The 25849-nt window shown below is 41.3% G+C and overlaps 2 protein-coding genes across 2 annotated transcripts; one reads left to right on the forward strand and one right to left on the reverse strand.

Moving 5' to 3' along the window:
- Window positions 1-2560: 2560 nt before the first annotated feature.
- ing2 (inhibitor of growth family, member 2) lies at window positions 2561-7471 on the forward strand. Its single transcript, XM_034165254.1, has 2 exons — window positions 2561-2885; window positions 5901-7471. The coding sequence occupies exons 1-2, from the start codon at window positions 2747-2749 to the stop codon at window positions 6599-6601; spliced, it is 840 nt and encodes a 279-aa protein (XP_034021145.1). The 5' UTR covers window positions 2561-2746; the 3' UTR covers window positions 6602-7471.
- Window positions 7472-12010: 4539 nt separating this feature from the next.
- rwdd (RWD domain containing 4) lies at window positions 12011-14875 on the reverse strand. Its single transcript, XM_034165255.1, has 8 exons — window positions 14702-14875; window positions 14317-14397; window positions 13689-13798; window positions 13440-13590; window positions 13239-13344; window positions 12756-12805; window positions 12632-12634; window positions 12011-12559 (listed from the first exon to the last, which is right to left on the reverse strand). Exons 1-8 carry the CDS (start codon window positions 14723-14725, stop codon window positions 12527-12529), a joined length of 558 nt encoding a protein of 185 aa, XP_034021146.1. The 5' UTR covers window positions 14726-14875; the 3' UTR covers window positions 12011-12526.
- Between the last annotated feature and the right edge of the window lie 10974 nt (window positions 14876-25849).

The following is a 25849-nucleotide window of genomic DNA, read 5'->3' on the forward strand; positions in this document are numbered from 1 at the left end:
CTCCTCACATGCTGTATGTAGCCAGCTCACAATCATGATCCTCAAACACTCTATGTGGCTGGCTCAAGTCATGCTCCTCACAAACTATGTGGTCAACAATGGTCACACTTTCACACACTTTATGTGGCCAGCTCACAGTCACACTCCTCACACCCACTATGTGACTTGCATACGGTCATGCTCCTCACATGCTGTATGTAGCCAGCTCACAGTCACGATCCTCAAACACTCTATGTGGCTGGCTCAAGTCATGCTCCTCACAAACTATGTGGTCAACAATGGTCACACTTTCACACACTTTATGTGGCCAGCTCACAGTCACACTCCTCACACCCACTATGTGACTGGCTCATGGTCACACTCCTCACATCCTGTATGCAGCCGACTCACAGTCATAATTCTCAAACGCTCTGTGGCTGGCTCACAGTTATGTTTCTCATGTGCTCTATGTGGTCAATTCATGGTCACATTTTCACATGCTCTATGTGGCCAGCTCACAGTCACACTCTTCACACCCACTATATGACTGGCTCATTGTCACATTCCTAAAGTGCTGTATGTGGCCAACTCACAGTCATGATCCTCCAACATTCTATGTGGCTGGCTCCCAGTCATGTTCCTCAAGAATTCTATTTGGCCAACTCATGATCGTGCTTTCACATGCTCTATGTGACCAGCTCACAGTCACACTTCTTACTCTCTTTATGTGGCTGGCTCATAATCATGCTCCTCACACCCACTATATGACTGGCCCATGGTCACACTCCTAATGTACTCTATGTGGCTCGCTCACAGTCATGCTCCTCACGTGCTCTATGTGACCAACTCATGGTCACACTTTCACACTCTCTATGTTACTGGGGAAGTGAAGGAAATAAAAAAAGTGAAGGAAAGCGAAGAAAATCAAAGGAAGGTAAAGGAAATCAAAGGAAGTTAAGGAAAGTGAATGAATGTGAAGGAAATCAAAGGAAGTTAAGGAAAGTGAATGAATGCGAAGGAAAATGAAGGAAATCAAAGGAAAGTGATGTGTTTTTGGTTTGATTCTGTGCAGTGACACTGAGCGTGAGTAGATCCCGTGTGTTGGTTTTGGGATTCTATATATTTGTGTAGACGGATGTCTTGCTTCTTTTAATGACTCTGTACGTTTGTACTTTGACCTTGAACGACTATTTAACTGATAGTGGATTCAAATGTTTGCTCGTAGGCACTGCGGCAGGCCTGTGTTTGGAGAACAAGCTCAGCACCTAAATGTCTGATCGTGGAAGTGATTTGAAAAGATTCCCGTCAAACAGGTTTGTGTTCTGGATTATATGTGGAAGTGTTGCAGCATTCAAGGAGACTTCCGGGGTCCTGTTTGGAAAAATCCAGACAAAATCCGGAGATTTGTGGCTCTGACGGCACCACAAGTCGCAAACGCCACTCATCCAGCCGCTTTATGTTTTGTATCAGTGACATGGAATGTTTGGACGCTGGAAGTGGGAATTTTCAGCTGAGAAATTCAAACATTCCAGCATGGGTTGTGGCATTTTCAGAAATTCAGGTCACCATCAACGGTCTGAGTAACAGAGTGATTTTTAATATTTTAACACAATAAAAGTCTCTTTTTTTTGTCTTCTCTGTCTCAAGTACCTGCATGTTGCAGAACTGAGTTGACATGTCATAAAGGAGCGGACTGAAGTCATAAACGTACATAGACCCGCCCCCTTCTCCATAACCCACTTTAACCAAATATCAAAATTCCTACATAATAATAACATAATGAGCAGACCGCGCGCCTTCTTCCTTGTACCTCGTTAGTTAGAATCATCATGTTTAAACGTCCCTCATTCTAACCGCTCCAACGGTTCACCCACAAACAGAAACTTTTCACGGTCGTGCGCCCCCTTCTGTCTTTAAAAGGAAGTGAACCCATCAAACTTTTTTGTGGCAGTTGGTTATTTTTTGCTCTAAACAGTATCTGCGCAGTTTGACAGACGAGCAGGTCTGTAAATGTAACACCCTCAGAGTGTAAAAATCAAGTGTTGGTATGATGCCTGTGTTATTGCTCTTTTTTGGAGACTAACTGTTGAATGTCGTGTACTTTGACAGGTATTTTACAGGTGGTAAACTGTGTGCTTTCCATGTACGTTTCTCATCAATAACTATCCCAAGACACATTTCCTTAACTCTTTCAATATCAATCCCATCTGTTTAAATGTCGATTTGTGCGTTTATTTTAGTTTTATTTAAGTTTAGTGATAATTGACCACTTAGGTTCAAAGCTCCTCCAGTAGTTCCTTTGAATTGCCTCACGACACATGAAGAGGACCTGTGTCTCCCAACTTGACAGACTGTCTACTGTTGCTTAAGCAGGTTTTGACCACGTTTAAAACTAACTCCCTGACTGTCTGTAAGTAGCTCGTGTTCATCAATAAGTCCAATTGATTATTGATGGGTTTTTTCTTGAGTTTTGATTTTCTTCTCTTTTTTTCCCCTCATACACACTTTACTTTTACGGGTTGGAAATCGGCGCTTCGTTCATACAAATAAAAATATAAATGAGATTTGAGTTGTGCTTCCCTCGTCACGTGACCATCGGAGGGTCCCCACAGGCCCCGCCCCCTGCGGTGACAAACAGGAAGCCGCGCAGCACCATATAAGGCAGCGCACGCGCACTAGCGTGAGTTTTGTTTGAAGTGTCGTCCAACAAGCCGCAAAGTGAGCAGGTTTAAAGAGAGAAAAGTGGGTTTTGCGCTCCGGCGGGACGATGTTCGGCCAACAGGCCGCCGACGCGTCGCAGCTGCTGGCCGACTACGTGGAGGATTACCTGGAGTGTGTGGAGTCGCTGCCGCTGGACATACAAAGAAATGTGTCCGTGCTCCGAGAGATCGACGCCAAGTACCAAGGTACAGGGTCCGATCAGCCTCCAGCGGCCGCCTCGGGCAGCAAGATCCAATGTGGGGCAGCTGTTGTTTTCTTCCGCCAAACTTCCTCTGAAAAACACTTAAAATAACAATTCACCCTGTAGGGCGGCGTGTACATGTTCAACGACTCAAAGCAGGACTTCCTTTTAACACGTGGAACACACTGATTAATTCGGCTCCGGTAGAAATCTTAAAAACGGCACCGATTCCACCAAATTCGTAACTATGAACTTTCTGCAGACCGACACGCCGTCCGCTGTTCGCGCGCCCTGACTTCAGTAAAAACAGCGGAGTCAGCCTTTAAATGTCGGATTTCACGCTGCTTCGTGTCTTAAACACACGCCGAACTGATAAACGACACCTGGATATGTGTTCGCGCTCATAAATAGTGTTTATATCAGCGTGAATCTGGAGCAGTTCGTGAGGATAAAACGAACAGGCGGATTTGTGGTGAAGTCTGGCTGCAGCTGGCGCGCGTTCTGAGCGCGTCATTTCCGCTGTTAGCCGGTTGTTCCGCAGTTTAATTTGAACAAGCGTCATTTTGTTCACATTAAAACACTTTTAAAAAGGGCTCACGTCCGAATGCTCGAATCGCTCGGCATCAACGCAAGATGTGTAGGCGGGGCTTCACAGCGGCTGACTCCGCCCCCCGGGCTAAAGAGCACTCAGAGTGCAAACCCGCGCCATGGACGCAGAAACGGCACATGACTCACTCATCTTCAACCTCTTATCCAGGCTCGGGTCACGGGGTCAACAGCTCCAGCAGGGGACCCCAGACTTAAAACTTTTACTGGGTCACATTGACCACCTCTGACTTGGCGATCCCCCCGCCAGTGTGGAGATATAATCTCTCCACCTTGTCCTAGGTCTTCCCAGGGGTCTACTCCCAGGTGGACGTGCCTGGAAAGGACGGAAGAAAGGGCCGGAACCCTCTTAAAATATCAGGGATTCAAAACAAAAGTGATACAAGGGCCGGAACCCTCTTAAAATATCAGGGATTCAAAACAAAAGTGATACAAGGGCCGGAACCCTCTTAACATATCAGGGATTCAAAACAAGAGTGATACAAGGGCCGGAACCCTCTTAACATATCAGGGATTCAAAACAAGAGTGATACAAGGGCCGGAACCCTCTTAACATATCAGGGATTCAAAACAAGAGTGATACAAGGGCCGGAACCCTCTTAACATATCAGGGATTCAAAACAAGAGTGATACAAGGGCCGGAACCCTCTTAACATATCAGGGATTCAAAACAAGAGTGATACAAGGGCCGGAACCCTCTTAACATATCAGGGATTCAAAACAAGAGTGATACAAGGGCCGGAACCCTCTTAACATATCAGGGATTCAAAACAAGAGTGATACAAGGGCCGGAACCCTCTTAACATATCAGGGATTCAAAACAAGAGTGATACAAGGGCCGGAACCCTCTTAACATATCAGGGATTCAAAACAAGAGTGATACAAGGGCCGGAACCCTCTTAACATATCAGGGATTCAAAACAAAAGTGATACAAGGGCCGGAACCCTCTTAAAATATCAGGGATTCAAAACAAAAGTGATACAAGGGCCGGAACCCTCTTAACATATCAGGGATTCAAAACAAGAGTGATACAAGGGCCGGAACCCTCTTAAAATATCAGGGATTCAAAACAAAAGTGATACAAGGGCCGGAACCCTCTTAACATATCAGGGATTCAAAACAAGAGTGATACAAGGGCCGGAACCCTCTTAACATATCAGGGATTCAAAACAAGAGTGATACAAGGGCCGGAACCCTCTTAACATATCAGGGATTCAAAACAAGAGTGATACAAGGGCCGGAACCCTCTTAACATATCAGGGATTCAAAACAAGAGTGATACAAGGGCCGGAACCCTCTTAACATATCAGGGATTCAAAACAAGAGTGATACAAGGGCCGGAACCCTCTTAACATATCAGGGATTCAAAACAAGAGTGATACAAGGGCCGGAACCCTCTTAACATATCAGGGATTCAAAACAAGAGTGATACAAGGGCCGGAACCCTCTTAACATATCAGGGATTCAAAACAAGAGTGATACAAGGGCCGGAACCCTCTTAAAATATCAGGGATTCAAAACAAAAGTGATACAAGGGCCGGAACCCTCTTAAAATATCAGGGATTCAAAACAAAAGTGATACAAGGGCCGGAACCCTCTTAAAATATCAGGGATTCAAAACAAAAGTGATACAAGGGCCGGAACCCTCTTAACATATCAGGGATTCAAAACAAGAGTGATACAAGGGCCGGAACCCTCTTAACATATCAGGGATTCAAAACAAGAGTGATACAAGGGCCGGAACCCTCTTAACATATCAGGGATTCAAAACAAGAGTGATACAAGGGCCGGAACCCTCTTAACATATCAGGGATTCAAAACAAGAGTGATACAAGGGCCGGAACCCTCTTAACATATCAGGGATTCAAAACAAGAGTGATACAAGGGCCGGAACCCTCTTAACATATCAGGGATTCAAAACAAGAGTGATACAAGGGCCGGAACCCTCTTAACATATCAGGGATTCAAAACAAAAGTGATACAAGGGCCGGAACCCTCTTAACATATCAGGGATTCAAAACAAGAGTGATACAAGGGCCGGAACCCTCTTAACATATCAGGGATTCAAAACAAGAGTGATACAAGGGCCGGAACCCTCTTAACATATCAGGGATTCAAAACAAGAGTGATACAAGGGCCGGAACCCTCTTAACATATCAGGGATTCAAAACAAGAGTGATACAAGGGCCGGAACCCTCTTAACATATCAGGGATTCAAAACAAGAGTGATACAAGGGCCGGAACCCTCTTAACATATCGGGGATTCTGAACAAACGTAGTAAACTGTTTATTGTTACAAAGCGATACTTCATCAGTTAAAGTGATGCTCTAAGTTACAGATGGGGGAATGAACTGTATTGGTTCTAATTCTAAGTGTGAACGCTTTGTTTCTGTGCCTCATTTGACTTGCAGAGGTCCTGAAGGAGGTGGATGAAGTCTTTGAGAAGTATAAAGCTGAGCAGGATGCGACTCAGCGGAAGCGCCTGCAGGTCCAGCTGCAGAGGGCGCTCATCGTCAGCCAGGAGCTGGGAGACGAGAAGATCCACGTGGTGACCCAGATGATGGAGCTGGTGGAGAACCGGTCCCGGCAGATGGACTCTCACTCCCTGTGCCTCCAGGAGCCCGTAGAGGCCGAGCGGATCCCCGCGGAGAGGCGCTCCAGCCTCCTGGAGACGCCGTCTGCTGAACGGACCTCAGCTCGCCGGCCACGACGCCAGCGCAACAGCGAGAGCCGCGACTCCTTCCAGCTGTCCGCCAATGGCTCGCTGGTGGACGACGGGGCGGAGGAACTTTCTGCGCCTCAACCGAAAGAGAAGAAATCAAAGTCTGCGAAGAAGAAGAAGCGCAAGGCCAAACAGGAGTGCGACACCTCGCCCCTCGACTTTGCCATTGACCCCAACGAGCCCACCTACTGTTTGTGTGAGGAGGTGTCGTACGGCGAGATGATCGGCTGCGACAATGCGCAGTGCCCCATCGAGTGGTTCCACTTCTCCTGCGTGGGACTCACCTACAAGCCCAAAGGCAAGTGGTACTGCCCCAAGTGCAGGGGGGACAATGAAAAGACTATGGACCGCAACCCGGACAAGAACAGGAAAGACCGCAGGTCCAGGTAGAGTCCCGCCCGCCTTCAAACGGAAGCAGTGAATCCAGGACCAGTTCTAATCAGTACTGATCTGCAAGAACCTTTTCAAACTGAGACTCTTCATTTTGATACCTAATGAAACCCAGCGGGAGCAGCTCACTGGTTTCCCCAGATTTGTCATTCCATCCTCACTGGCACATAAAGAGGTGCTTTTTCTCTATAAATTCACAGAATATGAGAGAGTTGTGATGTGGAGACTCGGACACCAGGGTTTTGGTTCCACTCCTTTACCGTGGTGTCAGTCTTATTTTTTTGTTTTCATTCAAATATAATCAATTTCTCGTCTTCTTCACTTTAATCGAGGGAGACCTTTGTCATGGACACGTCAGTTCTGGGGGGGGGTACATTAAAGCTTCTGTAGAGTGTTTTAGAGCATGACTTCAGTTTCTTCTCTGCTCATCTAATTCCAGAAAAACTGTAAACCCGACCCCAGCTCCGATCAGTCTGAAATAATTCAAAGCACAAATAAAAAGTTTGTAGGAATAAATGTGCAAAAATGTCAGTTCTATTTTTATCATGTTTTTTTTAAAGGCTACAATTTGGGGTGTTTAGTTTTTAACCATTTTCAGCAGAATAACTCCTAAAGTCATGACCGGGATTCAGTGAGCAGATGGAAGATGTTCTGGGAAATAAGAGATTCAGTTCTGGAGGTGATCTGGAATATACTCTGGAACGGAGAGCCAGAAGAATGTTTGGCACGTCACAACATTTAACTCAAAGTTAGGAGAGGATGGTGATGAAATTTAGTGAGCAGATAGATGACATCCCGGAAAAGGCGGGATTTGACTTTGATCCAGAGCAGATTTTGAATCTAGACAACGTTTTAAGTGTAAACGAGGCTTGATGCTAAGTGCAGCTGGGAGTGGATATATTTTTGGTGGAGGGCACCAAAGTGCTTTCAAGTTTGGGGTTTTTTTTTTTGTTGTTTTTTTTTCTAAGGGGGCTGCATCTCCACAACTCCTTGAACTCGGTCCTTCAAATTTTTGGGAGGTAGGTCTCTGGTCTTGTCTAAATCTGGACGGTCTGGGACGTCTGAAGCTCCTCAAACGTCTGACAGCAGCTCTGGAGCAGAAATCAGTATTTTATATAAATCTGCTCCTATGAAATGTCAAATGTTTTGAGATACCGGAGCACAAAAAGTGTCAGATTCCAGAGCAGCGATTTGTGGAAGTCTGAGTTTATTCTCTGAACTGTTGGTGAGCTGTTAGAGAAAATCACACAGAAAAACAGAAGGTGGCTGGATGACCGTCACCGATTTCCATGAAACTTTCCACAAGTGAAGAATAATCATAAAAAGTTGGACCCACGTTTTTTCACTCCGTAAAATGTTCTGAACATTTAAAAAGCTCCACGTTTGGCCATGCTCGCCATCTCTACCTTAAAATGTTGAGTAAAGCCGATTTTGAAAGTGAACGTTCTTAACACCTGGATCTCTGTTCCCTGTGTATTTAGGAAATCTGATTTTAGTGTTTGTAACGTGGCACATTCCAGTGTAAATTGGCAAAGTGACCTTTTCTGAGGAAATGTCAAAGTCCCGAGTCTTTAATGAGCCGCCTCAAAGAAACTCACACGGGGCGGCTGGACGACCGACTCCGACTTTGATAAACCCTTCAAGTAGATTGATTAGAATTGGCAAAGTCAGCTTTTCAATCAGGCAAAATTTTACTTGAATTCTGGTCAGTTCAAAATTTGATGTCAAAATGGCCTCAGATTGTGTTACGTTAAAAAATATAGTAAAAATGTCCAACTTTGACATATCTGTTCTCAATTCTCGACATGTAGATAGAAAAGCTGAGTGTGATTCCTCATACGGGGGGGCAGTGACCTTCAAAAACCTGTTCATTCTGTGCCACATTTCCTCATATTTCTGTAATTGACACTTTCTGAATCCTATATAGTACAACAGATAAGAGAATATTTAGGGGCAGAAATGGTGATACAATCATCAAATTCAGCACAAATACTCCTGAGACATGAACTCTTGAAATAAGTGATAAGCTGCCTAAATTTTCAACAGGCAGCCAAGTAGGGGTCAAACTTTAAAAAGCTCCAATCATACAGAAAACTACACCACAGTATTTGATCATAAAGATTCCAAAAAGGTACAGAGTTGGTTCTTGTTTCACCATTTGAAGGATTCCTCTCTCAATGTTCTCCTACCTGCTGTGGTCCACTCTGATCCAAACCTGCTTTTAGAACCAAACAAGGATTTGTGTGTGAACCTGGAACTTGTTTTCTCTGCTGATCCTGGTGGTGTTGGGGTCCCTCCTCAATACTCTGAGTAACGGCCAGCAGCCACTTCTGGGGAAATTAGAATCCAAAAAGTGCAAAAAATAATTGGAAAAATTATGTTTTTCATCATTTTGTCACAATTATTTAAAAAATCTTTGGCTACAGACCTACACAGACTGAGGACATTTGGAAACTGGAAGCTCCGTTTTGTGGGTTGATTTGCGTATTAACTCTTTCCTAACAGTGTATCATGTCCAAGTATACAGAATTCTAACAGCAAACTGAAACTAATTTAAGGTTCCTAAACATTAAAATAAGAACTGCTGCCTTTCGGGATCGGTCATCAATTTTTAACCCTTCCATTCCCAAGACATTTTAATTGGAACAGGTTTGGAAAGAAAATCCCTGCACTCTTTACCTGTATTAACTGCACCTGTTTGAACTTGTTACCTGTATAAAAGACACCTGTTCACTCAATCAATCACACTCCAACCTGTCCACCATAGCTAAGACCAAAGAGCTGTCTAAGGACACCAGGGACAAAACTGTAGACCTGCACAAGGCTGGGATGGACTACAGGACAACAGGCAAGCAGCTTGGTAGAAGACAACTGTTATGATTATTTATTAGAAAGTGGAAGAAACACAAGATGACTGGCAATCTCCCTCGGTCTGGGATTCCATGCAAGATCTCACTTTGTGGGATAAGGATGATGCTGAGAAAGCTCAGAACTACACAGGAGGACCTGGTCAATGACCTGAAGAGAGCTGGGACCACAGTCACAAAGATTACATTAGTAACACATGATGCTGTCATGGTTTAAAATCCTGCAGGGCAACAAGGGCCCCCTGCTCAAGCCAGCACATGTCCAGGCCTGTTTGAAGTTCACCAGTGACCATCTGGATGATCCAGAGGAGGCATGGAAGGTCATGTGGTCAGATGAGACCAGAATAGAGCTTTTTGGTATCAACTCCACTTACTATGTTTAGAGGACGAGAAGAGCCCCAAGAAAACCATCCCAAGCGTGAAGCATGGGGTGGAAACATCATACTCTGGGGGTGCTCTTCTGCAAAGGGGACAGGACGACTGCACTGTATTGAAGGGAGGATGGATGGGGTCATGTATTGCGAGATTTTGGCAAACAACCTCCTTCCTTCAGTAAGAGCATTGAAGATGGGTCATGGCTGGGTCTTCCAGCATGACAATGACCCCAAACACACAGCCAGGGCAACTAAGGAGGGGCTCTGTAAGAAGCATTTCAAGGTCCTGGAGTGGCCTGGCCAGTCTCCAGACCTGAACTCAATAGAAAATCTTTGGACGGAGCTGAAACTCCAAACCTGAAAGATCTAGAGAAGATCTATATGGAGGAGTGGACCAAAATCCCTGCTGCAGTGTGTGCAAACCTGGTGGAAAAACTACAGGAAACGTCTGACCTCTGTAATTGCAAACAAAGGCTACTGTACCAAATATTAACATTGATTTTCACAGGCGATCAAATACTTATTTGCAGCAGTAACATACAAATAAATTATTAAAAAATCATATTGTGATTTCTAGATTTTTTTTTTTAGATTATGTCTCTCACAGTGGACATGCACCTAAGATGAAAATTTCAGACCCCTCCATGATTTCTAAGTGGGAGAACTTGCAAAATCACAGGGTGTTCAAATACTTATTTTCCCACTTAGTTTCTGTGACATCTGAATGTTAAATCATCATTTTGGTTCAAACCTTCCAGAGATCAGTGTCCGTACCATCACGGTAAATCTGGCTCCACCGTATCTAACGGTAGGAATTCTGTCTGCTCCTGTTGTCAAAGCGTCCTTCATCTCTGCAACTGGATTTCCAAACAAAAAAAACAGCACTCAGTGGCACCATCATCCACGGTTTGCTCTCAGATAACATGAGCCTGGAACAAAGAGTGAGTGATGCTTCATGTCATGGTTTTTACTTTGACTGGACCATCCCATGATTCCACTTGGAAGAATCAGAAAGAACCAAACGGATCAGGAGGATTATTTCCATAAGAGGAGAGCCCAGAAAAAGAGGGCGGTGCTGCTCTTTGTGAGCAGAACACACACCCAGTGTTGGGCTTTGTTCTGTTTTACTGGGATTATAATCTGGATGGAATAAAGAAAACACACCATAGACTCAACACTTTTTGCTGTACGAACCCGTCCGGTTCAGTTCACTTTGATATTATTGACCGGACACACTTCTCACTGCTTTTTCAAACCGAAATGGACAACTTTCAAAACCGGACACCACGTGGCTCTCACAGCCGCCTGTAATGTCAGAGAAACTAAATTAACTGGGGCCGAGGAGACCCACAGCGCCACCTACGGAGCCGCTTTAAAGCTGGCAAGAGGCCTGAAACTCATTATTGCTCGAGAGGCAAAACTCCATAAAATTTCAGATTTTTGATAGAAAAACAGAAACATATCAGTTGACCAGCTTCACCTTTTAAACCCAAAACGTCAAGAATATCAATACAAAATTAAATTTCCCGACCTTTAGGAAAATGACCGGATGACACCAAAGGGTTGAAGTGATACTTTTCATAATCCCACTGGAATAATGAGCCACACTCATGACTCAAAGATGTGCTGAGGTCAGTTTGCTTTCAGAAACTGTACAACTCAAAAGATGAGGCATCAAAGGGTTAATATCTGAAACTCCCCAACAGGTCAGCTGGTCGCATCCTGGAGGAGGGACCCCAACACCACCAAAACCAGAAGAGGACAAAAAAAAAAAAAAAACCTTCTACTCGCCACTCCAGGTTGTGGTTCCTGGACTAGTAGACTGGACAGCAGTTTTAGTTTGAGAATAGAACATGAAGTTACTGCGTTTAACTCCATAACTAAGTCCTGCAGCCGAACATTAACAGAAGACCTTCCTGAAAGACAAACAACAGGATTATACACAGGAACCACCACCAGGCGGCGCTACAGACCATGATCGTGCATATGGAAAGAAAAATTCCATTTATCTCCATGTTGGAGATAAACACAACCAAACGTTTCCAACCGCTGCATCAAGCTTCAGTGCGACACAAAAGTACCGAACCCCCAGGTCATAAAGTACACGCCCCAAACAAAGGCGTGCTGGCCTTCTCACTGTGTATCTGCTGCTCACACGCTGCAGACGGCTGAACTCTGAGGACCTGTGAGCGGTGAAGCTGCTTCAGGCTGAATCGGGTCAAACAGCAGCTTCAGAACCGGACAGAAGACCCGCCGTCCTCCACACGCAGCAGGATCACTGACTGAGGCTGGACTGAAGAACTGAGTAACAAACCAAGAGTAAAAACTACTGCAGCGACAGGACGAGGCTGCACGTCGTCTTTTATTCATCCACAAACCTGTAACGCTCACAGGAAACAAATGCTCATCAAAAGTCCCACTTTGTGCACTTTTAAAAACATCACGACTCCTCGGGTTAGCTCAAGATGCTTGCGGCGTGTCTGTGGAGCCACCGATCCCAACGTCAGACTTTAAAAACACGGCAGTGAAGGCAGCTAAAAGTCTCCGGTGTCTGAGTTTAGGGAAGCACGGGCCGAGCTGAAGATTGCAGTCCACAACTTGGAGTCGGAACCAAGTCCACTTCCACCCAGCTACTGCAGGAGGCTCCACACTGGTGAGTCGACGACGGGTTGGCCTTTTCTCGTCTAGTCGTCCATGCTTCCTCCCGTTTTGCTCAGCTGTAACGGCACACAGACGTCACGCCGGAACCAACCCGGAAAAGAACTGTTACTTTGACTGTAGGTTCTTACATGCTGCAGTCGTCATGGAGAGAAAGAGAGAGAAAAACAAAACGTGTGAGCAGGACCTTTAAAAACATTATGTTCCTGCACCATCTAGTGGAGAAGAAGGGAACATGAGTTTTATTTCACTTACTTTTATGACGTCGACCCAGTTCCAGCCTCGGGGCAGATCCCCCTTATTATCTGAAACACAGGAGGTCATAGGTTTACGGCCTCAACATCGTCAATAACAACAAATAACGACGATGACGTTCCAATAAGTAGATAGTGAAACAACAACCCAGCGGTTAAAATGGGCATCGGTGATAAGAAAATCGTGAGTGTTTTGTTTCACCATGGCAACAGACACACTGAATTTAAACCTTTTATGTATTTAAAGTTACAGTGCAAACTTCAGTTTGGACAAAAGTCACTCATTTATCAGAAACTTTTATCCAAAGTGACTTTCGAGTGCAGCATCATAATCCAGCTGCAGCCAGGAGGCGGAGCTTAGCTGAAGAATAAGAAGTGTTTCCAGACTTTGACAGAATGATGGTTGAAGTCGAGCTTGAAGATTTTTTTTTTTTTTTAAACGTGCTGATGAACCACTGCGAGCGGTCGGTTCCTCTCTAAGCACCTGTTCTGTTGGTGATCCTCCTCTTCTGTGCTTTGGTCAGCTGCTCTTTCTTCTCCCTCTTTTTGGCCAACGGAGCTTCAGTCACCTCACTGCCGGGTGTTGCCATCTGGAGGAAGAAGAACAAGAAGAAAAAGACCTGGCGTACTGACTGCAGGATGAAGCGGATCATTCCCACCACAGAGTCACGGGGCTCTTACTGACCACAGCGGTGACTGCGGGCTGGTGGTTCTCCATCAGGTTCTCCTGGTTCTCCTTGGCCCACTCAAACAGCGTGTACATCATAGCGGTGCCCAGGTTAGCTTCCACCTGCTCCTCCAGCTTGGACAGGATCAGCTGTTTAGTTTCTGGAGCGCTGCATTCAACACACGTCCCCCCAAAATACCAAGAAAACATTAAAAAGAACCTTATTTCATCAAACCGTTACATCACAGCCAGAAAGCGGCAGCTTACATCCTGTTGTTGAAGAAGGCGTCCATGGAAATGTGAGGCGCCGTGTCCGGGTAGGTCTCCGGCCACGTGAAGTCCAGGATGAAGGCTTTGGAGTCGTCCAGCTGTCCAACCTGTGAAGGCGGGTTTAAAAACATCACAAAGTGAGAAATTAGACCTGAAGCTCCTCCTCCTCCAGCACAGATCCTTCAAAAAAACACTATGACCCGGTCCACTTTTAGACACGGGGCCTTTCAAAACTGGCAAGGAAACAGGCAGCCGCCTGGAAATGTATTTAGAATGAAGCTAGTATTTTAGATTTTTTCACACCAATCTGACAATAAAGAAGATCCCAGTCCAGGACCCAGGTCAGGACTTTCTGAATAAACACTAAATGCTCAGTAACCGCTGGGATAGGCTCCAATCCCGCCCCACAACACTGAACTAGAATACGTGGGGTTAGAAACCGGCTGGATGACCCAGGATCAGACCTGATGGATCCGGTAACCGTGGTCAAAATGTCTCCTTGACTTGGTGCTACAGGTCGCTGGAACCGGCCTTGGTGAACAGAGCAGCACCGCTGGACACGGTGGTGTGGATCGTGTGGGGGGAGATACTCTGTGTTGGAGGACTAAACCAGAACTGGACTCACCCGGAACTGGAAGGAAACTGGGCTCGTTTCCTTGAAACATTCGTCTCCTTCGTAGATGGAACGAAGAGCCTCCAGCTCCATCTGTCAGACATTAAAATCGGGATCGATCACACACACACACACACACACACACACACACACACACACACACACACACACACAGTTATTATTTTCATCAATTCTCCGAGATTTTAAACGCAGTTTGACATTATCAACATCAAGAACAAGAATAACGTGACACTCTGTCCTGTTGTTTCATTCAGCAGAACAGAATAAATATCTGACTTAATAGAATTTTTGTTCGGTTTTTCCGACGTGCCTCAAAAATCTGTTAAAAAATTAGCAGGTTAGCCGCTAACTAGCAGCTAGTCATCATTAATCTTACCTCCTGATCCTCGTTAGCCGTCATGTTTATCAAAACCTCTCTCCGTTCAAAATAAAATAAAAAAAAACCTCTTTAACGTCCCATTTCTGTGAGACAAACTTAAGTCACAAACACTTTTTTTATAACTTCATCGATAATCTTAAACCGCTCCCGTGTGCTGTGACCGTTTCTTGATCTTCGTCTGTAAACGGCAGGAGCGCTGCTGACCGCAGCCCCACACCGCCCCCTGCCGGCTGAGGCAACGCCGTCACGGGAATCAGCAAAAAACAAAACGAAAACAAAAAATCACATCATTTATTGCAAAACAATAATAATGCAAAAGTTTTGGTGTTTTCAGAAAACACAAAGGTGGATTGGGGGGGGGGGGGGGTGATGAAGGGCTCCCCCCCACCACCTCATGACTCGCTGACCAACGGTGGGATAAAATGTGGGAAAGGTCTTACAGAAACAAAGGTGGACTGAACACCGCTTCACACAGGGTTAGAAGATTCCCAGTGTTAAAAAATGCTGACTGGAGGATCCATATTTTTCTCCCAGACCAAAGGTCATCAGGACCCTGTTGACCTTTGCTCTCTTTGCTTCTCACTGCTCCCTGTGAAACTGTCCTGGTTTGAGTCTTCTGATGAGTCTGGCAGCATGTCCAGCTGCTGCTTCAGGACATTCAGTCCCAGGTCCACCAGCTGCTGCCCCAGTTCCTCTGAGTCCCGCTCCGATGTCTCGGGTGTCTGGCTCCGCCCACTGTTTGGTGCTTCTCAAGTTGGCAAACAATTCTCTGACTGTAAACCTGTTCAGGATTTGGATTTTGGATCCTGGCTGTGAAACCAGCCTGGAGCGCAGACAGACACACGGGGGCGCTGTGAGCTTATATACGGATGTCTGTGGTTCAGAGGGTTTGGGCTGCCTTCCTCCTGATGAAGGTGACCTCTTGACCTCGGATCCTGGGGTCAGGCTTTTTCTCACTGGTCAGCTCAGACTGCAGTCTGTCAGTCTCATTATGTGGGCACACGGCGCCCCCTGCCTGCAGCAGGCCTGTAACCACCGTACACACGTCCTGACTGACTCACACACGGTGCAGCGTTTGTGTCCTCTGAGGTCGTTATGAAACAGTCTGACTTCAGAACGCTTCCTCTGGAGGCCACAATCTAAATAGCCACGCCCCTCAGCAGGATACCTGCCACGCGAGCTCGCTGTGATTGATCAAACCAGGCCGGTCTGATCCTGGAAGTGTGTCACACTCTCCACAAGAGTCTGGAAATAACATCAGCATGTGGGAGAGAAGCGTTTGAACGGCGCGCGGGATTTCCCCTCAGAGAGACGTCAGCCACAAACAACAACATAAATAAATCACTTCCCGCTGGTTCCCATTTTACCGGGACGCTGCAGCGCACAACCGCTCCAGGCACTGCAGCCTGGAAGGCTTCAGAGCTGCCACGGCTGTCTTGGTGGCTTCCCTCACCTAAAAAAAAAAGGTATTTTCCTCTGGAGTGAACTTTGACCTGTCTTCCAAGGGTCCCTGTGTTGCTCAGCTAAAACATGATGATGCATTCAGGTGCGTGGGATCTGCAGCTTTCAGAGAGCTGCAGTGAAGGAGAAACCAGGGCTGTGTTCAGACCTTACTCAAGAACAACTCAGTGAGTTTCTTTTTTTCTGTCTGATTGGGGGATTTAACTCCTGACCATCTGGTGACGTTCCCAGTCCTCTGACCTTTGGCCACCACTTCTTCAGCCTGGCTGCAGGGAGGTGAAGAAGATCTCAGAATAACAGTCAGATCAGGGTGGCAGTTTTCCCGTGTTTGGAAGAACTGAAGCTTGAGGCATCTGGATACACGTGCACCTGAAAAGTCCAAACCTCCGGTGCTGAAAACTGAAGTCAATGTGGAAGAGATAAAAAAAATATATATATATAAATATAAAATAACCTGCAATTCCTTGAATGGCCACTTGAGGCTGGTTCCAACAGTGAGTCGATCCCTAAAGACCCCCATGTTAAAATCTCCAACTTTACAGCAGCCTGGTACAAAAACAAACAAGCAAAACCTCGTTACCCCGCTCATGATGGCTGCACAGGGACGGCTTTTTAAGATGTAAAATTATGATTAATTAAGGGCACTGTGGCTTTGAGTGACAACCAACTAGGCGCTAGCAGGCCACTAGCATTCCGCTAGCTCCTTTCTGAGCATTTTAAAGCTAATATGAGCTAATATAGCTTACTGTGCTGTTAGTTGTCCTAACAGACCACTTAACAAGCACTTTCGTATTTTCAGTGAGTTAAATTTTAGATTCACTTCATGTTAGCACTGTTAGCGCTAATTAGCAGGTCACACTGGCTGGTACAGCGTCACACGTTTTGAAGCTATATGTTGTTGATAGTTTTCAATACCCACACAAGCTACCTGTTAATAAAGCCAACGCCCAGTCCAGAAAGTTACGTATTAATCAATCACCCATTCCCAGGCTGCCTAGCTTAATAACCTTAGCTAGCTTGGTGACGCCAACATAGGCTCAATCTCCACCTTTTAACCCATTTATGGGTTGGCAGGGGAGTTATGTAGAGCAATGCTCTATGAAGATGGTGACCTTTGGAGCCACCTCCCTTTGTGCTTCAAAGCTGTTCTTCAGAAAACCTGCTGGTGGCGTCACGGCGGGTTTGTCTGGTATGTTTACAGTCTATGGAAAAGACCTGGAGTGTTTTTAAGGAAAGAAGGCTATAGATTTTTTAAATTATCCTAGGGAGGGTGGGGTGTACCACACACAGCCCCCTGCCCCTTCACCTGAAGATAGATCCACCCCTGGCAGGATCCTCCCAGCCACAGCCGCTGGTCCATGGTGTCGATCCAGGACTAACTGAGACACACACACGCCGACTCTCCGGGAAACTCTCTAGAATCTTCACGTGTCTGTGGTTTGTAAACACAGACACAGGTCCCACACTTTGGTGCACACATTCAAAAAGACTTTATGCACAAAAGCCTTCGCTCACGTCCTTCGAGCACCAGGACCCCATCCCCATCAAAGCAGAGGGTCAAGATGAGATGATCGCAAATACTGCCAATGCAAATGGAAGGGGCGGAGCCTACCGGAAGGCAGAGAACAGGCACAGAGTGGCAGCGATAGGGTGGAGGGGGGGACGTCTTGTCAGTGATCTGTAAGCAGTGAGAGGGGAGTGAGATAATTGATTTTTTAATGAAGGTGCTTGATTTCTGTTGGTTGGGTGCTGGTGACGAACTGGAAATACCTGCTTTGTTTAGAGATTAAAGCTGATGTTAATTAACTGTATATATATGTAATTATTCCATCAAATCAAAAACAAAACGCTTTTTATGTGTGGAGACTTTAACATTAATGTAGAAAGCTCCAGTTGACAAAGAACAAGTGATTTTGTGAATTCAGTGAATAGTTTGGGTTTATTCCCCTTAATAACAAAACCAACCAGAATTACATCGCAAAGTGCAACGGTAATTGACAATATATTCACAAATAGAAAAGATGAAATTATTAAGAATGGGATATTGATGACAGATCTTAGTGATCATTTACCAGTTTTTTCAATATTTAAATATAAAAATAGGTACAAGAAAAAAACTGTTATAAACTTTAAAAGAGACAAGTCAGTAAAAGCCTTAGAGGCATTAAAATATGACCTTAAAAATCAAAATTGGGAAGAAGTTTATGTCGGCGACGTTAATGTAGCATATAATTCATTTATGAAAATGCTGATGAAATCATATAATAAAAACTGTAAATTAATAAAAACTAGTAAGAAAAGAGTAAATAAACCATGGTTGACTAAGGGAATAAAAAACACTTGTGTAAAGAAAAACTATTTATATAAGTGCTTTTTAAAAATGCAAAGAAAGGAAACAGAACACAGATACAAAAAATATAAAAATAAACTATTGTGTTATGTGGGCCGCTGAAGAGGAGGTACTGCTGGCCCACCACCACCAGAGGGCGCCCTGCTTGGAGTGCGGGCTCCAAGCACGAGAGGGCGCCAGACCCAGAAGAAGTGACAGCTGTCACTCATCCTCTGCACCAGCTGTCACTCGTTCATCATCATCATCACCACCATAAAAGTCGGACTGCAACTCCACCTCCCCGCCGAGAAATCGACTACCATTACCGAGGTAATGTCTCTGCTGACTAACACTGTGTGTGTAATAACCTGAACTTCTGTTGCAGCCGTTTTCCTGGTGCTTTCCTTATCTGGGGAATTGGCGTTTGGTGTGACAGCGACGGCTTCGCCTCACACCCCAAACCAAGATAAGTGGTTAACCAGGAGCTGCACGAGTGTGTGATTGGAGGTGGAGGTGCTCCCTCTAACTGTGTTTGGACTGTGGATTACTGAGTGTGCGGACTCACACTCATTCATCTTGTCTCTGCTTTCTGCCAGCAGTACCAGGGTCGACAGCCGAAGACAGAGGCCACCTGGGACTCGGGACTTGGCGGCTCCGGTGTTCTTCAGACCGTTGGTGGTGGAAGCCGTGTGGGACGCGGCTTCTCTCTCGTCGGGGGTCTTCTATCTTCGAGCCTGCCCACACGTCACCTGGAGTTACATTAACTGTGCAAATTACTGTACGTTTGGTTGTGTATTATCACAACATTAAATTGTTACCTTTTTGGCTTATTCATTGTCCGTTCATTTGCGCCCCCTGTTGTGGGTCCGTGCTACGACACCTTCCCAACATATTGACAATAATTAGGAAACAAAAAAAAAAAGATTATTATAGTGAACAATTAAATAAGAGTAAAGATAATATAAAGGCAACATGGGGAATTATAAATAGTGTGATGGAGCGAAATCAACTTTTCCAAATTACTTTGTCAAGGAAAATAAAGAGATTAATGACATAAAAGAAGTTGTAAATGAGTTTAATGATTATTTTTCAAATGTGGGATCAAGTCTGGTGGGAAATAAACTAATAGTAGAAGATAAATTAAATACACTTGTAAATATGGTCAATAGTATTTTCCTTGACAGTGTGGAAAAAGATAAAATAAGAAATATTGTAAAAAAAAACTGTGTAAGCAAAAGATCAACTGACCATGAAGATTTAGACATGATGACTGTAAAAAGTATAATAGAAACTGTTATTGAACCATTCACTTACATTTGTAATCTGTCTTTGTCAACAGGAATTTTTCCAGACGAAATGAAAATTGCCAAGGTAGTCCCATTATATAAAAATGGAGACAAACATAACGTTTCAAATTACAGGCCAGTGTCATTGCTTCCACAGTTTTCTAAAATTATGGAAAAAGTTTTTGTGACAAGGTTGGATAAATTTATTGAGAAACATCATATTTTAAATAATGCTCAGTATGGATTCAGAACAAAACATTCGACAGCTATGGCAATTATGGAATTAACAGAGAAAATATCAACAACAATAGAAAATAAGGATTATTTTGTAAGTGTTTTTATTGACCTGAAAAAAGCTTTTGATGTTATCAATCATTCAAGATTGCTTCACAAGTTACAACAATATGGAATAAGAGGGATTGCACATCAGTGGGTAAAAAGCTACTTAGTTGTGGCCAAGTGGTTAATGCATTTGGTTTCAGTGCGGAAGGTTCCCAGTTCAAATCCCACCCCTACCACATTTCTCCATGTAATGTGGAGTTGCGTCAGGAAGGGCATCCAGTGTAAAATTTGTGCCAATTCAACATGCAGATCCACCTTGGATTTGCTGTGGCGACCCCGAGTGCTAAACAAGGGAGCAGCCAAAGGGACTTACTTACTTATTTTTTAGAAAATAAAAAACAGTTTGTTCAGATAAATAATACTAAATCAGAATTGTGTAACATTATTTATGGAGTACCACAAGGGTCGGTACTTGGACCCAAACTGTTTATTTTGTATATCAATGATTTTGTGAATGTATCTAAAGTACTTGGTAGCATATTATTTGCTGATGATACATTATTTTACTCTGGATCAGATATACAGGAAGTAGTACAAGTGATAAATACAGAGTTGGAAAAAGTGAAACATTGGTTTGATATAAACAGATTGTCACTAAATGTTAATATGACAAATTTCATATTGTTTAATGACAGAGTGGAAAAAAATGATGTCATTAAAAATAGATGGAATGGACATTCAAAGGGTAAAAGAAACAAAATTTCTAGGAGTCATGATTGATGAAGATCTTACATGGAAGTCACACATAAATTACACAAAAGGAAAGATAGCAAAAGCCATTCGTTGAATAGTTATGATTTATTAACATTGTACAATTCATTGATTGTCCCATATTTAACTTATTGTGTAGAAATCTGGGGATCAACATGTAAAACTTATACACAACCATTATTTATTCTGCAGAAAAGAGCTTTAAAAATGATTAGCAATAGTCGTTTTAGAGATCCATCTAATCCATTATTCATTAAGTATAGGGTACTTAAATTTCATGATTTAGTTGATTTGAAAATATTACGAACAATGCACCAAGCTAATAAAAATACCTTACCAATAAACATTCAAAATATGCTTGAAAAAAGAGTAAGTAGTTATAATTTGAAAGGAATAGAAGTCTTTAAAAAACCAAGATTCAGAACCACAGTAAAGGAACAGAGTATTGCAGTGAATGGTGTAAAATTATGGAACAACCTCAACAAAGAAATCAAAGAATCAAGGTCGCTTACATTATTTAAAAAATGTATTAAATTAGATGTATTAAGTAAGTATGAAACTATGAAATAAGTCAGTGGATTGTGACAAAGTCTAAAATGTAATCTGTTAATAATGTCTAAAATGTTTTAAGTCTAAAATGTAACCTGTTAAAAATGTAATCTTTTAAATAATGGCTAAAATTATGAAATAAGTCAGTGGGTTGTGACAAAGTCTAAAATGTAATCTGTTAATAATGTCTAAAATGTTTTAAGTCTAAAATGTAACCTGTTAAAAATGTAATCTGTTAATAATGTCTATAATTATGAAATAAGTCAGCGGTATGTGACAAAGTCAAAAATGTAATCTGTTAATAATGTCTATAATTATGAAATAAGTCAGTGGGTTGTGACAAAGTCAAAAAATGTAATCTGTTAATAATGTCTAAAATGTTTTAAGTCTAAAATGTAACCTGTTAAAAATGTAATCTTTTAAATAATGGCTAAAATTATGAAATAAGTCAGCGGTATGTGACAAAGTAAAAAAAATGTAATCTGTTAATAATGTCTATAATTATGAAATAAGTCAGCGGTATGTGGCAAAGTCAAAAATGTAATCTGTTAATGTCTATAATTATGAAATAAGTCAGTGGTATGTGACAAAGTCAAAAAATGTAATCTGTTAATAATGTCTATAATTATGAAATAAGTCAGTGGGTTGTGACAAAGTCAAAAAATGTAATCTGTTAATAATGTCTATAATTATGAAATAAGTCAGTGGGTTGTGACAAAGTCAAAAAATGTAATCTGTTAATAATGTCTAAAATGTTTTAAGTCTAAAATGTAACCTGTTAAAAATGTAATCTTTTAAATAATGGCTAAAATTATGAAATAAGTCAGTGGGTTGTGACAAAGTCTAAAATGTAATCTGTTAATAATGTCTAAAATGTTTTAAGTCTAAAATGTAACCTGTTAAAAATGTAATCTGTTAATAATGTCTATAATTATGAAATAAGTCAGCGGTATGTGACAAAGTCAAAAATGTAATCTGTTAATAACGTCTATAATTATGAAATAAGTCAGTGGGTTGTGACAAAGTCAAAAAATGTAATCTGTTAATAATGTCTAAAATGTTTTAAGTCTAAAATGTAACCTGTTAAAAATGTAATCTTTTAAATAATGGCTAAAATTATGAAATAAGTCAGCGGTATGTGACAAAGTCAAAAAATGTAATCTTTTAAATAATGGCTAAAATTATGAAATAAGTCAGCGGTATGTGGCAAAGTCAAAAATGTAATCTGTTAATAATGTCTATAATTATGAAATAAGTCAGCGGTATGTGACAAAGTAAAAAAATGTAATCTGTTAATAATGTCTATAATTATGAAATAAGTCAGTGGGTTGTGACAAAGTCAAAAAATGTAATCTGTTAATAATGTCTATAATTATGAAATAAGTCAGTGGGTTGTGACAAAGTCAAAAAATGTAATCTGTTAATAATGTCTATAATTATGAAATAAGTCAGTGGGTTGTGACAAAGTCAAAAATGTAATCTGTTAATAATGTCTATAATTATGAAATAAGTCAGCGGTATGTGACAAAGTAAAAAAATGTAATCTGTTAATAATGTCTATAATTATGAAATAAGTCAGTGGGTTGTGACAAAGTCAAAAATGTCATCTGTTAATAATGTCTATAATTATGAAATAAGTCAGTGGGTTGTGACAAAGTCAAAAAATGTAATCTGTTAATAATGTCTATAATTATGAAATAAGTCAGTGGGTTGTGACAAAGTCAAAAATGTAATCTGTTAATAATGTCTATAATTATGAAATAAGTCAGTGGGTTGTGACAAAGTCAAAAAATGTAATCTGTTAATAATGTCTATAATTATGAAATAAGTCAGTGGGTTGTGACAAAGTCAAAAATGTAATCTGTTAATAATGTCTATAATTATGAAATAAGTCAGTGGGTTGTGACAAAGTCAAAAAATGTAATCTGTTAATAATGTCTATAATTATGAAATAAGTCAGTGGGTTGTGACAAAGTCAAAAATGTAATCTGTTAATAATGTCTATAATTATGAAATAAGTCAGTGGGTTTGTGACAAAGTCAAAAATGTAATCTGTTAATAATGTCTATAATTATGAAATAAGTCAGTGGGTTGTGACAAAGTCAAAAAATGTAATCTGTTAATAATGTCTATAATTATGAAATAAGTCAGTGGGTTGTGACAAAGTCAAAAATGTAATCTGTTAATAATGTCTATAATTATGAAATAAGTCAGCGGTATGTGACAAAGTAAAAAAATGTAATCTGTTAATAATGTCTATAATTATGAAATAAGTCAGTGGGTTGTGACAAAGTCAAAATGTCATCTGTTAATAATGTCTATAATTATGAAATAAGTCAGTGGGTTGTGACAAAGTCAAAAAATGTAATCTGTTAATAATGTCTATAATTATGAAATAAGTCAGTGGGTTGTGACAAAGTCAAAAATGTAATCTGTTAATAATGTCTATAATTATGAAATAAGTCAGTGGGTTGTGACAAAGTCAAAAAATGTAATCTGTTAATAATGTCTATAATTATGAAATAAGTCAGTGGGTTGTGACAAAGTCAAAAATGTAATCTGTTAATAATGTCTATAATTATGAAATAAGTCAGTGGGTTGTGACAAAGTCAAAAAATGTAATCTGTTAATAATGTCTATAATTATGAAATAAGTCAATGGGTTGTGACAAAGTCAAAAATGTAATCTGTTAATAATGTCTATAATTATGAAATAAGTCAGTGGGTTGTGACAAAGTCAAAAAATGTAATCTGTTAATAATGTCTAAAATGTTTTAAGTCTAAAATGTAACCTGTTAAAAATGTAATCTTTTAAATAATGGCTAAAATTATGAAATAAGTCAGCGGTATGTGACAAAGTAAAAAAAATGTAATCTGTTAATAATGTATATAATTATGAAATAAGTCAGTGGGTTGTGACAAAGTCAAAATGTAATCTGTTAATAATGTCTATAATTATGAAATAAGTCAGTGGGTTGTGACAAAGTCAAAAAAATGTAATCTGTTAATAATGTCTATAATTATGAAATAAGTCAGTGGGTTGTGACAAAGTCAAAAAAATGTAATCTGTTAATAATGTCTATAATTATGAAATAAGTCAGTGGGTTGTGACAAAGTAAAAAAAAATGTAATCTGTTAATAATGTCTATAATTATGAAATAAGTCAGTGGGTTGTGACAAAGTCAAAAAATGTAATCTGTTAATAATGTCTATAATTATGAAATAAGTCAGTGGGTTGTGACAAAGTCAAAATGTAATCTGTTAATAATGTCTATAATTATGAAATAAGTCAGTGGGTTGTGACAAAGTCAAAAAAATGTAATCTGTTAATAATGTCTATAATTATGAAATAAGTCAGTGGGTTGTGACAAAGTCAAAAATGTAATCTGTTAATAATGTCTATAATTATGAAATAAGTCAGTGGGTTGTGACAAAGTCAAAAAAATGTAATCTGTTAATAATGTCTATAATTATGAAATAAGTCAGTGGGTTGTGACAAAGTCAAAAAAATGTAATCTGTTAATAATGTCTATAATTATGAAATAAGTCAGTGGGTTGTGACAAAGTAAAAAAAAATGTAATCTGTTAATAATGTCTATAATTATGAAATAAGTCAGTGGGTTGTCACAAAGTCAAAAAATGTAATCTGTTAATAATGTCTAAAATGTTTTAAGTCTAAAATGTAACCTGTTAAAAATGTAATCTTTTAAATAATGGCTAAAATTATGAAATAAGTCAGCGGTATGTGACAAAGTAAAAAAAATGTAATCTGTTAATAATGTCTATAATTATGAAATAAGTCAGTGGGTTGTGACAAAGTCAAAAAAATGTAATCTGTTAATAATGTCTATAATTATGAAATAAGTCAGTGGGTTGTGACAAAGTCAAAAAATGTAATCTGTTAAATAATGTTGAATAATGATGCTTAAAATTGAAAGATTGTATTGTAAAAAGGGGCAGAAAATATAAGACTTGTTCTTCTCTCTGCTCCTTTTCATTCAATGTCTTGTAATATATTCATTTCAGCTTTTCTGTTTTTCTTTTAAATGACTGAAATAAATAAAAAAGAAAAAGAAGAAAGAAAGAACTGTAATGTCTGAGTCCTCTGGCAGGAGGTACGCTGGGCCACATTTACATCAGACATTAAGAATCCAAACAGTTTGGAGCTGTATGGTGAAGCTGTGTGAAATACACAGTCCTCAACAACTGAGTCCCATGCTGGAAGGAGACTGGTGAGGGGAGCCACCAAGACCCCAGACCAGCCTGAAGGAGCTTGTTTTGGCGCCCTGCGGCCCCTGAGACACGCTGCAGCAGAGCTGCTGCTCTCACAGTCACCCGATGTTTGTCTGAACTGACAGGACGGAGGCTTTTAGGACGGCAGACTTTGACCGAGTTAAGAAAGTGGAACGATGAAATGAAAGGTCAAAGGTCACAGACACGAGTCGCGTGCTGTGGCTGACACACGGCT

Source organism: Thalassophryne amazonica, unplaced genomic scaffold, assembly GCF_902500255.1.
Source record: "Thalassophryne amazonica unplaced genomic scaffold, fThaAma1.1, whole genome shotgun sequence".
NCBI lineage: Eukaryota > Metazoa > Chordata > Actinopteri > Batrachoidiformes > Batrachoididae > Thalassophryne > Thalassophryne amazonica.

Coding starts and splice junctions, on each gene's coding strand:
- ing2 (XM_034165254.1), top strand. CDS start 2,747: ATGTTCGGCCAACAGGCCGCCGACGCGTCGCAGCTGCTGGCCGACTAC. Junction 2,886..5,900: donor GATCGACGCCAAGTACCAAG/GTACAGGGTCCG, acceptor TTTGACTTGCAG/AGGTCCTGAAGGAGGTGGAT.
- rwdd (XM_034165255.1), bottom strand. CDS start 14,725: ATGACGGCTAACGAGGATCAGGAG. Junction 14,398..14,701: donor CGGCTAACGAGGATCAGGAG/GTAAGATTAATG, acceptor AATGTCTGACAG/ATGGAGCTGGAGGCTCTTCG. Junction 12,806..13,238: donor GAGGATCACCAACAGAACAG/GTGCTTAGAGAG, acceptor CCTGTGTTTCAG/ATAATAAGGGGGATCTGCCC.